At 37.2% G+C, this 16147-nt stretch overlaps 1 protein-coding gene across 2 annotated transcripts in view; it reads left to right on the forward strand.

The window, feature by feature from the left end:
* Window positions 1-4820: 4820 nt before the first annotated feature.
* The window catches only part of ubl3a (ubiquitin-like 3a), a 34592-nt gene continuing 23265 nt past the window's right edge, over window positions 4821-16147 (forward strand). Inside the window, exons 1-2 of one of the 2 annotated variants that reach the window (XM_052117195.1) lie at window positions 4821-5008; window positions 5262-5410. In XM_052117195.1, coding sequence (XP_051973155.1) covers window positions 5384-5410 — 27 coding nt within the window. In that variant the 5' untranslated portion in view covers window positions 4821-5008; window positions 5262-5383. Of the gene's footprint in view, window positions 5411-16147 lie in introns of both variants that reach the window. The other variant, XM_052117194.1, reaches the window with a different exon arrangement.

Consider the following 16147-nt stretch of genomic DNA (forward strand, 5'->3'; position numbering starts at 1 on the left):
TACATTCAAACCCGATGCATGACACAATTACATTTTTGCTTAACATCTCTTTACGTGTTCCTCATAAAAAAAGCAAAACATATGGATTTGAAGTGAACTGAAAGTGAGAAAATAATGGAAATATTGAAATTTTTGGATGAAAAAAAGAGCATTATGAATGGCCAGTTTCAAAGCTGCAACTGAAACAGTGATAAATGTCTAGGGAGTACCCCAGAAAGCTTTGCTCTGAGTTGGAAAGTCAAAGATTTGGGCAATAGTCATACACAGTAAGGGTTGTGGTACAGTACAGAATCCTGTGCTTCAACTGACATTTTAGACACACAGTGAAACACACAGCCCAAACTGGGACAGTCAAGAAGTTCAAGAAAATTTTCAAACACGTGATATCGGCAGCATGAACTGGTTTATGTTTAGACATACATAGTGTAATAGGAGATTAACCACAGTAATACTGCTCAAGCATACAAATTCACCTCTATAAATACATAAATTAGATCTAAATGAGTTCTTTTCATTTCACTGCAAATCACAGATGGACTATTTACAGTTTCTTCCCACAAACCATCACTCTGATGAACAGCTGATTTCTGACTTAAAATGTCAGGAACAATTCCTGTGCAATAACCCAGTAACTCTGTCTCTAATCAGCCACCTGTTTACTGGTTACTACTTAATTTTATTCACCATTCTCTATTTCAGAGCACTGTGTACATGTATGCATGTATGTGTACCTGTATATCACATCCACCTCCAACATGTACATAATAATGATAATATTAATTTTACACGTGCATCCTTTGCACTCTGATCACGGCACTATTTGTCAATATGTCTATATTGTTTTTGTTCATAGTGTGTATATTTGTGTTGTCTACACTGTAGCCTGTGTCTGATTTTATTTTATTATTGTGTTATTGTATTTTTGTATGAGTACGCACATGGTGAGCAATGTACAATCCTGAGTCAAATTCCTTGTATGTGTACACATACCTGGCAATAAAGCTGATTCTGATCAATGTGTTTTCACCACCATAAACATTGAGTCAAAGATCAATGTTCAAGGCAGTTTAAAAGCCAACTTTTAAAATGTTAATAATTAACCAGAAACACGTGCAAAAACAATGTTTTGCAATCTTTCCTGTCCGGCAGTGACAGAATTTTATTTTTTATGTTTAATCATTATGTCTTCCCACAGAAAAGCACACACACACACATGAATTTCTCAGTTGTTTCACCTAGATGGCAATGGGATTACATGGAGATCAAATTAATACAACCACAGAAAAGAAACCCCAGAGATCTCAACAAGGTCTTAAACTATGCTCAGATATGGAAAGATCCCAAAGTCTGCAATTCAAATTTAAAAACTAAACTAAAAGCATATAATGCTTCCAAGGCCAAATGATCTGAGCTACTTATCCACATTTAAGCACCATACTCTTTTGATTTCTGCATATAAGCAATTGTCAAAGATGATACTTAAATTAAACATTACTGAGCACTCCATTAAGTCTCATGAGCTTTAAACATCTATATAAACCACTTATTTTTCCCTCTATGTTAGAGTATGTCTCTATCTCAGATGGCATTCTCTATTTATGAATTCTCATGATACTGTGTTGGATTAACCATAACAAAGAGTGCAACTCCAGCAACTCAACAGCAACTCTAAAGGCCATGATAGAATGTAGTGACTTACTAAAATACAATACAACAAACACCAGAAGGAACAAGTGGCCTGTCAATAATTAACTGAGAGTCAGTTTTCTCTATTAAGAAGAATGCATGTACATCTAACAGTAGTTTACACTGGTCTCTTTACTGAATCACCAAGCTAGAGGAAAGTCATTGTTTATCAAAGCCAGTCATATGTACTGTAAACCCTCCCTGCCTAGTCCAACAGCACTAAGCTGCCACTGGGTCTGTGCTTATTCTGGAAGTAATCCCACTTTATCTCTACCTATACGCCCTTCTGTCTGCCAGACAACAGAGACTTCTCCTATGTCATTCAATCCCAGGACCTTGTTACATATAATCCACAGTAATTGATTTCTCTGTGCATGTATTTGTGTGTGTGTCAAGCCTTCTCTACCCAGCTTTCTTGAATCCATGTCCGAATCTACTTAATGGCTTCTATGTAAACACACTATTATGTTGATTAAAGGTCACAATCAAACAAAGGAAGTAGTTACATGTTTTTCTGAACGTCAACACAATCACCAATGGATAAAGATCTCAGTCGACACAACAACCCCTTTATGGCACACGTGCACACACACACACACACACACACACACACACACACACACACACACACACACACACACACACACACACACACACACACACTTTTTAACTTCCTTTCATAGACACAATGGTTTTCAAACTAAAATAGTAGCATTTAATCTATTGTAAACTTAACCCTCATAGAAACCTGTAGACATTAATACATTTGAAGCTAAACTTAAATTGGCTCATTTATGACCATTTTTCTAGTATGAACCATTATATTAAAGTTTTACTATATATTACTATATTTTAAACCCACCTACAGACACAACTGACCCAGTGTTTCAAATACCTAAGCATTCTTATTTATTCACCAACTGAGTGGTTCTGCTGTTTATTGTGGCTGTATTTTGTTTAGAGCGCAAAGACTGAAATGGTGCACAGGAGAACAAAAGCGTTTTTGGAGGCAGCACAGAAGAATCAGTGACAGATTAGAAGTTAATCCTCTTGAGGATCTGTGGGCCTGACATCCCATGTCTGAATATATTCCTCTCAACACCACACAAAACAAAGGAGGTAGAGTCAACAATACAGATATAGACCTCATGCTTCAAAGACAGGGCCACACACAGGGTAACAAAGATACATAGAAACACACAGAGCTCAAATTGCTTGTCCTCTCTCTGGGACATTTTATCCATAAAATAGCTATAAGCACATGGAAAATTGCCCCCGTTGAATTACATTATAGGACATTGTAAGAGGCTGTGTCAAGCCCTGTTCACACATGCAACCAGGTAAATTACAGGAAAATCATTAGGTTGCCTTTACTGGTAAATGTACCAAATGTGCTGTTCACACACACCATCAATAAGGAAATGTAAATGTAATAATACAACTTCGCATTAAGGAAAATTGCAAGAGCAAAATGTACTATGACCTCTAAACTGGAAATTGTAGGTAAATTTCTGGAAACGGCTGTATGTGTGAACGTGACTAATGACGTGATGCTCTTTCATCACGTCATTAGTCACGTCATTGGGGGTATTTTCCCCTTTTAATAGAAATACTTAAAATAGAGAGGACCGCTTTAGACCTTCAAAACTAAGTGTGAAATGTATTATATAATTGTTTTTTTAAATATACGATATTTTTATGAAAAGGCACATTGTGTTCAGGTCATGTGGTCACCCTGAGAACACTTCTTTACATTCATGACATATAAATGTATAATTCAAAGTGCAAGGGAAGTATTACCTTTAATTCATAACTGCAGCACATGACAGTTTTAAAGTCATTAAATATATATTTTTTTGTAGAAAATGCTATAAATTTTCTTTAAAGAAATTATGAAATCAAATTTTACACAAAGATGGCATTTCTACTAACATGTATGTTTTAAACGATTACTCATTTTTATCACCTCGGACAACCTTCTTTGTCAATGACCCAGAGACAGAGGAGTTCAGTGATGACACCTGTTTGCTGTTTTTTGTCAACAGCAAAATAAACCTAAAAGAAAAGAAAACATCACTTATGAAAATCTATCGTGGTTTTCTTTAGTAACACTTCTGCAATATTGGTTCTAGCTTGTTTAGGGCCCTGTGCAAAACCTACTTCAACACGCCCCGTAAGTTGTTGACCACGGCCTTGTGCTGCCCCCCCAGCAAGATGCCGCCTTGGCAACTGCCCATGTCGCCCATGCCTCAGTCTGCCACTGCACTTCTGTAGTAACTAGTATTTTGATACAAATCTTAACATTATTTATACCATACAATAGTTTGTGTTACAGATGAGGATCATTAAGGAGACAGCCATTCATAATATTGATTACCACAAAAAATTATTTCGCTTCATCCCTCCTTTTCTTTTAAAACACATTTAGGCACATACAATGGAAGGAAATGGGGCCAATTTTTGGAGGGTTTAAAGGCAGAGATTTAAAGACAAAATTAACATTTTGTAAAGCACTTAAATTAATTATTCTGTTAAAACTTGTGTATTATTTGAGTTGTAAAGTTGTTTAAAGCGAATTTTTATTTTAGGGTTTGTTGACATTACATCGTCATGGCAATGACGTTGTAAATTGACTACAACTTTACACAGAAAAGGTTAGTATTACACTAAAATCATGTTATCGCACATATTGTTTATGACTTATGTCTATACTTTTTAAATAGTGAGTATTTTAACATTTACGGATTGGCCCCACTCACTTTCATTGTAAGTGTCACTCACCCAGTTTATTGCTTTTGTTTTTAAAGAAAGGACGGGCAAGTCAAAATTAATTTTGTGGTAATATTATGCCACAAATACTGTCGATTGAGCTTAAGTTTATTGAACCCCGAATATTCCTTTAATAACAAAAACACATGAGCACATAACACACATTAGGCTGCTGATAAAATTTCGCAGTATTTTGAAATTATTCTATAAAGAGTCGAACAGAGATTAGAAATAAATCATTCTGGATAGAAGTGCCCAAATCCGTCCCACTAAATCTGCTCGGGGGCGTATTCATCCGCGCGCACATACCGATTGACAGCGCGCCGTTTTATCTGCCTCACCAGCTCCGGTTTCCTCCGTCCAGCCTTTATTTTCTCCCCGCCCTATCAACTGCCGCCATGTTGTTCTGAGGCAGGATGACAGCAGAGAGAGAGCGCAGACGAAGACGGATATAGTCTAAAAACCCTCGAATCTACTACTTTATTCAACCGACAGACGGTCTGTTTTTTTTATCGCGGACTCGCGAGGAACTCATTTCTCGATATATACGCAAGTACGTGCGTGTTTTACTAAAAAAAAAAAAAAAAGCAGTGAACGCTGTATTGTACTGTAATTTTGCTTTCCTATGGCGTAGGCACATTTTCTAAATACATCTTTTTATTTCAGGATGGGAGGGGATCCTCCCACATAAATATAAAATCCTGAAAATATTCGTTTTTTAAAGTATATACCATGAAAAAGCCAGAAGTCAGAAGCGTATTTAAAGAAGAATTTATTCCTGTCTGCGCTTAACTACCTTTTACCAGCTACCTACAGGAATAACCAGACGAGTGCTCTTTGCATGGTCAACTGCTTTACCACAAGTTTTCTGCTGTCAAAACTTTGTTTATTAAGCAAAAGTGAAGATCCGAAATAGCACATTTCGAAGATGACTGGCAATATTCCAGCTGATATGGTAAGAATGTACATATGCTGCAAAAGGTTTACTTAGGCTACATTTCACAACATGTATTTTCTCTGGCAGGTGTTGTAATTGACAGAGTGAGGTTTATAAATGAGTAATAAAGAGATTGAGATGCCAATCAAGCATAAGTTATGGTTCTTGTCAAAGATCAAGGAAGATCCGCTGATCTCATTGTTGTATCTGCAAACAGATAAAACCAACAAAGGTGTACATTTTTTTCCTGGTCAGTGTTATAAAATGCATCTAGGTGTACTGCTATGCTGGCAACAACCCTCCTTTGCTTAAGCAATAATCCCATAAAAATTCCATCTCTATCAGGAAGGGCATTAGTGTAAATATATACTATCTGATGGCTTTTACAGTGTTGTACTGGCTGATAATGAGGAAGTGTGATCAGTGAGATTTAACACAGTGTACTGTATGCACAACTGACGCAATCTTCAAGTGGTGAATCAAAACGAATATGCTCACCAACCATGATCAACCTTATGATCAATCCAAAACTCCAACACATTCATGTGTCAATGGGATGATGTCATAGTTTCTATCTAATCGTTATTGCATGCTTGTAGAATAATATTTCAAGCTGTGCACTATGATGTAAGATTTTAACAGTGGTAGTACTTATACTATTGAAGTTTGGTGATTTGAATCTCTGTTTCATTTTAGGAAATGGACTTCTAAGGACAGGCAAATCTGAAACAAATATAAAAACAAATGTCAACACATTCTATTGGCATTGAACTGTAACACTATGTCCCAGTCATGTTAGATGAGCATGCTTTGGATATGCCAAACAGCTGAGCTGGCTGTCAAACTAAAGAGATCCTGACAATCTGACATCACATAGGCTCACTTTAGTTTGATGTAATGTACACCAGGGGCTGACTTGCTATGATTGGCCTATAAAGTGCATGTTCTGTTTGCTTTGAGTTATTCCCATTGCTTTCGAGTGTGGTACTGAATCTGAAATGTAAATCTGGCCCATTCTGCTGTTGTTGGATACTGTAGACATTAAAAGACAAAGGCATATATTGTTGTCCTATTTTCAGGGCAGAAACCTGATCTGACTCTGTTGATAGTGCTTTTTTCTCACACAATTCACTATGCAAATAAGGACCAAAGCGAAGGCATGAATATTCTGTTATGTTATACTGGTGTCAGGTATTATCTAAGTTAGCATTTGTGGCATACTGTTGATTACCACAATAATAATAATAATAATAATAATAATAATAATAAAAAACTCTTCTTAAAAAAAAAAAATCAAAAATCTGGGTTACAGTGAGGCACTTACAATGTAAGTGAATGGGAACAATTTTTGGAGGGTTCTAATGATTTTATAGAATTTTCTACTGTTAAAATTTGTGTATTATTTGAGTTCTAAAGTTGTTTACATAATCAATTTTGCAGTTGTTATATGGTTTAAGGGTTTAAGGCATTATGTTGTCATGTCACCAAAGTTGTAAAATTGGCTATAATTTTACACAAAAAAGGATTGTAAGTGATTTTATCACACTAAAATCATGTTAACACACTTATTGTTTATGTCTTGTGGCTATTCTTTTGAAACAGTGAGTATATCAGCGTTTACGGATGGGCCCCATTCACTCAAGTTGTAAGTGCCTCATTGTAACCAAGATTTTTGCTTTTTTTTTTTTTTTTTTTTTAAAGAAAAGTAGGGACAAGTCTAAATACATTTTTGCCACGATGTCACAAATGCTGTCGATTGAGCTTAAAGTCGGCATGAAACTGAAGTTGCGACCGACTTCTCTTTTGTGTCGTATTTCCGAGTGAAACAAGAAAAAAATGTTGGTCACCACAGAAATTAAGCGGTGAAATGTCTCGAACACAACCGCAAATTTGCTGTTGCCATCTTCACCAACATGTGATTGACGCTTTGTTGGGGGCAGGGTTGCCAAACAATGGGAGTTTGTGTGTTTAAGAGTGTGTGTGTGCATACTCATTTTGTGGGTGGGTATTTTGGTGAATGGGCTTTTCTTTGGAGAGCGGTCACTGTTTTAAGAAACAAGTGATGTTGTGGAAGCCTTTTGCCCATAGGTGCTACATCATATAATCTCTTTTAAAAGAGCTCGCTTTGATTATTTGTGAGATGGAGCCAGAGGTGTGAAGCTGATTGCAATACTCTTTGACAGGTCTGTGTCAGTTTGTGTGGTATCGTGTGAGTTTGTCTTTGTGTCCCTCATGTGTAGGGGTAAATAGGGAATTCATCATGACAAATGTCAACTCACGAAGGATCACATGAGGAGAGACCTTCCCTATGGCTATTGTCCGTACTGTTGTTGAGTAGAATTGCTCAGCACTTTTAACATCATAAATTGTGATGTAAAAGTTTGAAGTTGTCTGGTAAAGGGGTGGTGATTCTGGGCTTTGAGCATGCAAATTCTTTTCGGACAATGCAACAGATGAGGATATGATGTCATGCGGGAGGGCTTCTGGTGTAATACATCATTAATAACAAATAATATTATATAAAAAAAATTAAAATATATTGTCTACTCACTTTCCTCCAACAATAAAACATGCAGCTTTAAAATATGTATTCTTTGTATGAGCCAAGGGGTCAGGGTGTGATGTTTCGATGTTCTATTGGTCACGCATCCTCTCTGTACAGATTTGTGGTTCAGAGTTCACCAAACTTGAACTTTGGTGCTTGACATTGTACAGAATTTCTTTGCATGATCTTGCATTTCCGGTCTCCCTCATTCGGATGCGACTGCCCCTTAAGGTGTAATTGTTAGTTAGCTTTAGTTTTTGGTGTTTGCTACGACAAACATCACTATTACTGTTGCGTTGAACAAACCTCTTACCCTTAGTATTTTGTGCGTAACTCTTCACAAACTGTTTGTGCTACTGACATGAATTAGGGCTGGGCAATAAAGGGCTCCAGACTGCAACTAAAATGGTCGAAAATGCAACTAAAAATAATTGATTGCAACAATAATTTAAAATCTAGTCTCCATTGGCAGGAGTCGGGTTGTGTGCATTCATATGCGGTTTTGTCCGATATCATCTTGTGAGTTATTGAATACATCTTTAGAGCACACACCATTGTGTCTTGTGCCGCTTTTTTACCGTTCTGTTGTGACAAGCTCGCTGCACTGCATACAACAACAAAGCCAGCGTGAGAGTGTCATGACCAAATTACTCTTTTGAACTGGGTCTTTTTCATGAATCGCCCGAAAAGAACTGAGGGTTTGAACTCAAACTTTTGACACTTTTGAGGGACAATTGAGGGACTTGTACACAACTATTACACAAGATGCAAACATTGATGCTCAAGAAGACAACACACTACGCATACTATAATTTATGTACATATCTGTAATGTATCATATTTGTATAAATTATGAATGGGGTGTGTATATTTATGAGACAAAAGGGAACGCAAACTTATCTTCTCAACTTTATATACTGTTTATTAAACCTTCAATTGCTGTCTTTCTTTTCTTCAGCTTTCTATTGTTTTTCTGAACATAAATCTAAATCCAGCAATTCTATGATTTGGTGTCTAAAAACAGCCATTTGGCTCCTTAATGTTTCAGTTTAGGAGCTTGCTTCCAAGTAATTTTTTAGTCTGGAAGCCGTGGTGATATGACGGTATATATTGTGGCGATGATATAAACCGATAAAGATTTTGCTATATCGTGTATATCGCGATATGTAAAAATCCATGTGCGTAGCGTGAGCTTACCTTAACTATCTATTAACTAGAATTGTAGAAACATGGACAGGGTTTTTCCGGCATTTAAAATTTTTCTGTGGCCGCCCAAGCAAATTTAATGACCTTCATCACGCGTTTGGTGCTTAAAAGCACAAAATAATAAAAAAAATTTTGAAGTGCGCACGAGTCCTGCAGGCTTTCAGATATTTGTGCTCCAGAGACATTAGAGCGGAATCACTCATGCTACTCAATCATTTTTGACCCAGGAAAATGGAGAAAGAGATCGCCACAGAATGAGACGACTCCCAAACAGATAAAAAAGTGTTTTGAGTTTTACCGTTTATTGCATTTTGCCATTGTTTTATCACACACTGTCGCACAGGCAGAATTAATAAAATCAGTCGCTGACATGGACAGTCCTGACAAGCCTCCACAAACTTTACACAACCAGCAGAGAGGAGAAAGCTGCTTGTAAAATGCTCCTTCAACTTTCTTTGTATTCTCTCTTTCATAATCGATTCGATGTTTCCATGCTGAATACGAGATCTGCGTGTCTGTTTACTAGGCACCGTCCGCCTGAGAGGGTGGAGGAGTGATCGAGGACCATGTTACGGTATATCGGAGAACCGGCGAGTAGTTTTTTTTTCATCGCTCTCTCCTCTCTCTCTCTCTCTCTCACTGCTGCTCTGCGTTGGCCTTTTCCCTCTCGTTTAAATTTTACAGTGTTTTTTTGGGGGGTACTACACTGTTACAGGAAGTACCCCCCCATTTTAATTATTTCTGTTTCCCTCCCCTTGTCCCCTCCCTCGTCCAGGTAGATGGGGATGACCTGCCGGCAGACCGGGCTTAAAGCACATCCTCCCCCAGGGAAAGAGGGGAGGTGTACGTCAGGCCGGGGGCTCCCCAGCCTGGGAGAACGAGGGAGGAATTTGGCAGGGCGGAGGGTGGGGCCGGGTTGTGATTATACAAACCCGGTCCCTTATCAGGCTAATTAAGCCTCCGAGAGGGATAAAGGCCGATGGCAGACAGTGGTGTGACGAGAGAGAGATCGTTTACGGACATGTGTGTTGTTGTCATCTTTTGTTTAAGTTTATTATTAAAATATTATTTATATCGTCAAGCCGGTTCTCGCCTCCTCCTTTCCATTGAACTACGTTAAACTAACATTAACAAAGATTAAGAAATGTTGTAATCAATATATTTTTAATTGTTTGTTCATAGTACCTAATGCATTAACTAATGCTAACGAATGGAACCTTATTGTAATGTGTTACTGTAGAGACTTACTGTATGTGTGGGCTGTTTTGACTTTGGTCAGTAAGCAACCACCCAGAAAACCTTAGAAACCACTTAGTAATGCCAAAGCAACCACACTCAGAACACTATAGCAACCGAAAAGCAATGGCCTGTCAACCACCCACAGCACCCTAACATCATGAGTTTGTAATGTAAAAATCTAGTTTTTTTTACAATAAAATTGTAAAAGAGTAATTATCATGTTTCAGAGAGGAGGGAAAGAAAGACAACACTGGTAATTAAAAGTCAAATCATTAAAGCAGTGTTCTTTCTATGTGTATGTAGGTTCAGGTCAAACCAGCTAGCCTATGTCATCATGAGTTCTGCATAATTATATAACAAGCTCAAATCAGCAGAGCTCATCAGGGAACAAGAAAACAGTGGGATATGTGTACACAGATCATTATTAGGTTATCCATAACATCTGTTATATGACAGAAAGATCCTCAGAAGAAACAGCCTACCTGCTCTGAAAAGCCACTTCCTGAACTCTTGAGTGTGTGTCAGAGAAAATGTGAGTGATTAAAACAGAAAAGAAGTGATTGAAATAAGGAAACTAATTAAAACTTACAGAAAAGCTTAAAGATTGTGCGATATTTCTTCTATTTGTGATAGTCCTTTCTTCTGCAGAACACAAACACAAGATTTTTAAAAGAAAATTTCAGCTCTGTAGGTCCATACAATGCAAGTGAATGGTATCCAAAACTTTGAAGCTTCAAAAAGCACATAAAGGCATCATAAAAGTATCCATAAGACTACAGTGGTTTAATCCATGTCTTCTGAAGCGATCCAGTTGGTTTTGGCTGAGAACAGACCCAAATGTAACTTTTTTCACAGTACATTTCATTTCAGTCTCTAGGCACGATGATGATTTCAAGCTTGATTACACTTTGTAGTGCTTGATGCATGTGCGCTAGATGGCACTAGGAAATATAATTGAGCTTGAAATCATTGAAACTATGACTAATTAGTGCAAATATCTCCAGGTGCATGTGCATTCTGCACGCGTTTAGCACTCTGCTAATGTCAAGATTTGCATCATGTATCCTGAGCTTCCGTGTCTGAGTGAAGCATACTTTGGCCTTTAGATGGCATGAAGGTTAATGATGAGAAAATTTTCTTTGGATGAACTACTTCCTTTGTCACACTTAAAATTATATTACAAAATATTTTAAAGAAACACATGTTTCAAGTTTGTTTTAAATATGAATTGAAAACAATAGATATATTGTTCAAAATGAAACCAAAATGTACTCTGATACTTTCTGTGTGTCAAACTTTGTTGAACATGTCCATAGTTAAAGTGATGAACTATACCAATGGTTACTCTGCTAGGACACCGGTGTAAACTTGATGGGAAGGGACCTCATACATCCACTAAAAATTACATTGGAACCAGCTTTAAAAAGTAAAAGCAAAAGTGAAGAAAAGTTCTGAGGAATGGTTTAGATCAGAGTGAGATGCCCAAACCAGGGCCCGTGGGCCACAGATGGCCCGTGATGACCTTTGATTTTGCCCGCCTTGCCATATATGACAAGAAGGAAATAAATTGAAAAGAAGAAAAAAATGCTATTGACGGAGCTTTCATTGCAATAATTTAGCAGATTGTAGAGTCATTTTTTTATTTTTATTAATGAAATCATAAAGGAGGGGAACCAGGGCATCTTTCATATTTTAAGATAATACAGTTTGCAGGGCCTGAAATTTGGTATGGGAATGCGGGTTTTGCGCACAATTTTAGTTCCATGTTCATAATGCGGAAAATTCCTGCACACGTTTATTCACTTTATTGTGCTGCTGCGAATCAGAATACCAAAAGATACAGATCAACAAATCAAATCAATAAACTTTTTGTAAACGTTTTGTATCAAACTGTAAGTCCAGAAGCTGTGTGTAAATCCACTCGGTCTCTCTCTTTCTCTCTCGTGCAGCTGTCAGCAGCGCGTTTGAGCACTTGTTGAATTTAGTGTAAGCGCACGCAGTGAGGAAGTGCTTTGTCTTATAGTTACTGAACTTAAGTTACAGATGTATAAATCTTTCTAAACCTGATAATTTGGCATACACATGGCGTTATGCAGTGTCTCTGTAAGCAAGCAATGTGATAAAACTGTATTGTTCCTCAATCAACAAAGCTGATAATATTGGAATGCATGATGAAGAATGCCTTTCGTATATTGGTGTTCCCTCATTATTAATATCAATCATTTACAAGTATTGCAGAAATAGCAAAAATGCTTTTTGTAATGTACCAGCTGCATGGTGAAGAGAGACACTTAAACAAGTGTTACACGTCTCAAGTTCAATCCAAGGTCGAAAAGTTAATGGGTGCTCTGAGTAAAAAAATTCCCCTGCAATCTGATATAGTTCAAAATATTTCTATTGCGATCTTCATTAGAATTTTTGCTAAACATTATTTGTTTTGTGCTGTCTATTATGCAGACGTGTCAGTGGCGATGCTATTTAAATAGCCTTGATGTTAAATAAAATGTTATTAATGATACAATCATAATTTTAAAGAACATGAACCACTTTTGATGTAAGAATCATATTTCTTACTAATGTTCATTGTTAAATGTTTATTTTTGCAATGTTTTTTATAAGCTCCTCATTCCAAATCTGGAGAAATGCTGTCTTCTACTCCTGTGTGTCGGTGCATTAGTTTTGTCGGCTATGATAATTTAGTAGCCAAAATATTTGGATATTTTATGATAATATTTGAATGAGAAAAAAATTTTTTCAGTAACAATGCACATTATGCAATGTAAAATCGTGCAATTTTGTAATTATTGAAACATGCCATTTAAATTAATTGTTTAAATTAAATTATTTGACATAAAAGGATAACAGTAATTTTATAAGGTTAGAAAAAAAATGACCTTTGTAAAGGTAAAAAGTGACCCCCATATGAGCCATGTAAGGGGGAATTCCCCCATTTTCAGGCCCTGAGTTTGTTATAATGCAACGTTTAATTTTGGCCCATGGCACTCAATCAAGTTTGATTTTTGGCCCTTCGTAGGAAAAAAATTTGGGCACCTCTGGTTTATATAATTTGGCTTCAATCACTCGGCACACATCCATGTCTCACATAACAAGCATATTTAATGCTTATAAAGTGAGATGAATATAATGAGATTGCTGCATCGCCTGATGGAAATGTGTACGGACGTGGTTGGCATCAGAGTGTCAAAATAAAGGTGCATCTAAAAAAATATACATCGATGTTGATGATATTGCAGTGTTGGTTATTTTATCGCTGCATAGATCCAGAATGATCGATGGATTGTTACACCTCTATACATTAGACAAAAACATAAAGTGGCGAGTATGATTTGTGTAAATAATAAGTTCTGAGTGTGTTTATGTTGGGTTAAATGCTAGAAAGAATGAGAGAAAAGGAAAGAGGAGGGGGGGAGGAAGTAGCTCAGACTCACTCAATAAAGGATCCTTTCAGTAGAGTGAAGAACAATTTACAACAGTTCTGTGAAAGTGCTCATACACACACAGTTCATGGAAAGTTAGAGCGATTTTACGTCAGTTCATGTAAATAGTACTTAGTGTCCTATTATAAGATGTTTCAACTTTTTGCAGTGTTATTACATATTCATTACTGGGCATGAGTCAACACATACCTGTATTTACATGTTTCCAGAGATGGGTCTGTTCAAAATGTGAGTTGGAGAGAGACTTACTGTAAAAAGACAGTAAACAGTGGCTCAGGCTTGACTTTTGGCATAATTGCAAAAGCATTCTATTGTAGTTTAGGCTATGTCCACATTAATACATATAAATTTGAAAACTGTGTTTTCGTTTTTGAAGTAGCTCATCCACAATAAAACATCTGAAGATGCTTACATCACCTTACTGTGCATGCGAAAAAATGTAAGAAGCGTGACCTTTACATGTATGGTCTGAAAAGCAATTGTCCTTGTGTTCTGTCGCCAGACACAATTCCGAGCAAATTTCCCATCATTTGGGAATGCAATGTGAAGGTTGAACAAATTAACATTTATCTTTAACAACACTTTTAAAGTTGATAGCATGCACAACAATGTAGAGGTCTGCAACTATGGATGCACCGATTGTGAAATTCTTGGCCGATAGGATGTTTAAAATAATAATTTGGCCTATGGCCTATTTTTGGTTTGTTTATTTTGTTTTTGCTGTTATTTAATCCTCCTTTTGTGCCAGTGAAACAATGAAATCTTCATTATAAAAAATTAATGTGCTGTTTTTAAGTCTTTCAGCCCTGCATCACACTATCTTTGAATGAGCACAAATTCAATCATACAAATTTATGAAACAATGTTTAATATAACCTTCTTTCTAATAACAAAGATTATTTTTGTGAAAAATAACTTTTTCAAGAGCCTTATTAAGCCTGCTATACAGCAGAATTTTTCACTAAATCACAGACCAGACAGTAAAATATCCCACACCACCAAAATGTTAAAAAAAGCACCTCCAGTGCCATTCTAAATGCATATTATAAGTGAACCAAACTATTGAGCATCTACATCTGAGATGTTGTTTGTGAGTAGCGCTCAATTATTGCGCACGGCTCTGAGTGTGTGTGTAAACAGAGCAGCGCCATTCACTAACACGCTGGAGCTGCGCATACTATATATTTACTTATTAAACAGCCTTTTGTGATTCACAGAGCTATTGCACATCTTCAAGTGGCTTTAAATAAAATACACAAATCATATAAACTACTTTAATTGTGTTTTTATGGTTCTTTTATTTCATTTTTAGAGCTTGACAGTAACGAACATGACTAACACACAGTATCGGATTTGGATTGGGCTTGTCGGACTGATACCCGATCCATTTAAAAGCTTCAGTATTGGAGCTGATACCGATCCAGGTATCGGATCGGTGCATCCCTAGATAAAACTGTATGTTTCAATATCGTTACGAATGTTGCCTATATGTTTACATTAAAAAATTGCCTATTGCAACAGTACTTGTTAGGATAAGAAATGATAAAATATTAAGCGATTTCGGGTTCAGGTTTATAATCTGATGGTATCATTCGAGCCGGGTAGGGTTGGGCCACACTGTCTCGGGTATGAGTCGGGTTCGGATTTCATTTTAAGGCCCGTACAGACCTCTACAACAATGCCACTACAACATGGGCAGCCATCTTGATTGTTTTGGGTTGACTGGATCACATGCCCGTGCCCACCCCAACGGATCACCAGCTTTCTGACAGATAGGCAGCAGCTAGTGAGACTGGGGAAACTCATATCTGGGACCCTTACTATTAGCACTGGTGCTCTTCAGGGATGTATTCTCTCTCTCCACTGCTGTTCTTCCTGTACACAAATGACTACACTGCAAAAGACCTCACTGTCAAGCTCCTGAAATTTGCAGACGACACCACGGTCATCTGCCTCTTCCGCGACGGTGATGAGTCTGCATACAGACGGGAGGTTGATCAGCTGGCTGTCTGGTGCCACAACAACCTTGAGATGAACATGCTTAAAACATTAGAGATGATAGTGGACTTCAGGAGAAATCCACCCGCAGTCATTCAGGTTCCTGGACTCTACCATCTCTCAGGGCCTGAAGTGGGACATCCACATAGAATCCATTGTGAAAAAGGCCCAGCAGAGGTTGTACTTGAGAGCAGCTGGCTGTAATCAACAGCGCACAGGTAGTCAATTTAGTCAGATTTTGGTAATGCCTGTATATATTTTTTTTTTTTTGCATCGGAGGTTATTAAAATATTGAACTGAGCAGAGATT

This window comes from Xyrauchen texanus, chromosome 44, assembly GCF_025860055.1.
Source record: "Xyrauchen texanus isolate HMW12.3.18 chromosome 44, RBS_HiC_50CHRs, whole genome shotgun sequence".
Taxonomy (NCBI): domain Eukaryota; kingdom Metazoa; phylum Chordata; class Actinopteri; order Cypriniformes; family Catostomidae; genus Xyrauchen; species Xyrauchen texanus.